The 409-nt window shown below is 67.5% G+C and overlaps 1 protein-coding gene across 1 annotated transcript in view; it reads left to right on the plus strand.

The window, feature by feature from the left end:
- Position 1: 1 nt before the first annotated feature.
- The window catches only part of LOC104078969 (poly(rC)-binding protein 4-like), a gene marked incomplete at its 3' end in the record, with an annotated part of 1612 nt that continues 1204 nt past the window's right edge, over positions 2–409 (plus strand). Inside the window, 1 exon segment of the mRNA XM_009580813.1 lies at positions 2–97. Coding sequence (XP_009579108.1) covers positions 2–97 — 96 coding nt within the window.

Below are 409 nucleotides of genomic sequence, written 5' to 3' on the forward strand. Positions count from 1 at the left end.
CATGGCATCGCTGGACGGAGCCAGCGGCGTGGGCAGCAGCCCTGAGGAGACGGAGCTCAGCATCACCCTGACCCTCCGCATGCTCATGCATGGCAAGGTAACGACGGGGGGGCTTGGTGCTGCCCGGGGGTGTCAGCAACGCCCCGGGTGGGGGGCCATGCCGGAGCACCAGCTCCTCGCCATGCCCTGTTTTCCTCCCTGCTCCCTACCCCCCTGGGAACAGTATTCCCAGAAGGATTTCTTCCCCCATCCTAAGTCAAGGAGGGGCCCGTTCCCATGCCCCAGTGTCACCAGCAAGCTGTCCAGTGTCCCAGTGGCCACGGGGCAGGGCCTGCCTGTTGCCTGTTGGCCAGGCTGTGGGCAGAGGAGGGATGTGGCAGGGCGGGGGGTGGCCGCCTGAGGGGGCCAC

This window comes from Fulmarus glacialis, unplaced genomic scaffold (genome assembly GCF_000690835.1).
Source record: "Fulmarus glacialis isolate BGI_N327 unplaced genomic scaffold, ASM69083v1 scaffold33266, whole genome shotgun sequence".
NCBI lineage: Eukaryota > Metazoa > Chordata > Aves > Procellariiformes > Procellariidae > Fulmarus > Fulmarus glacialis.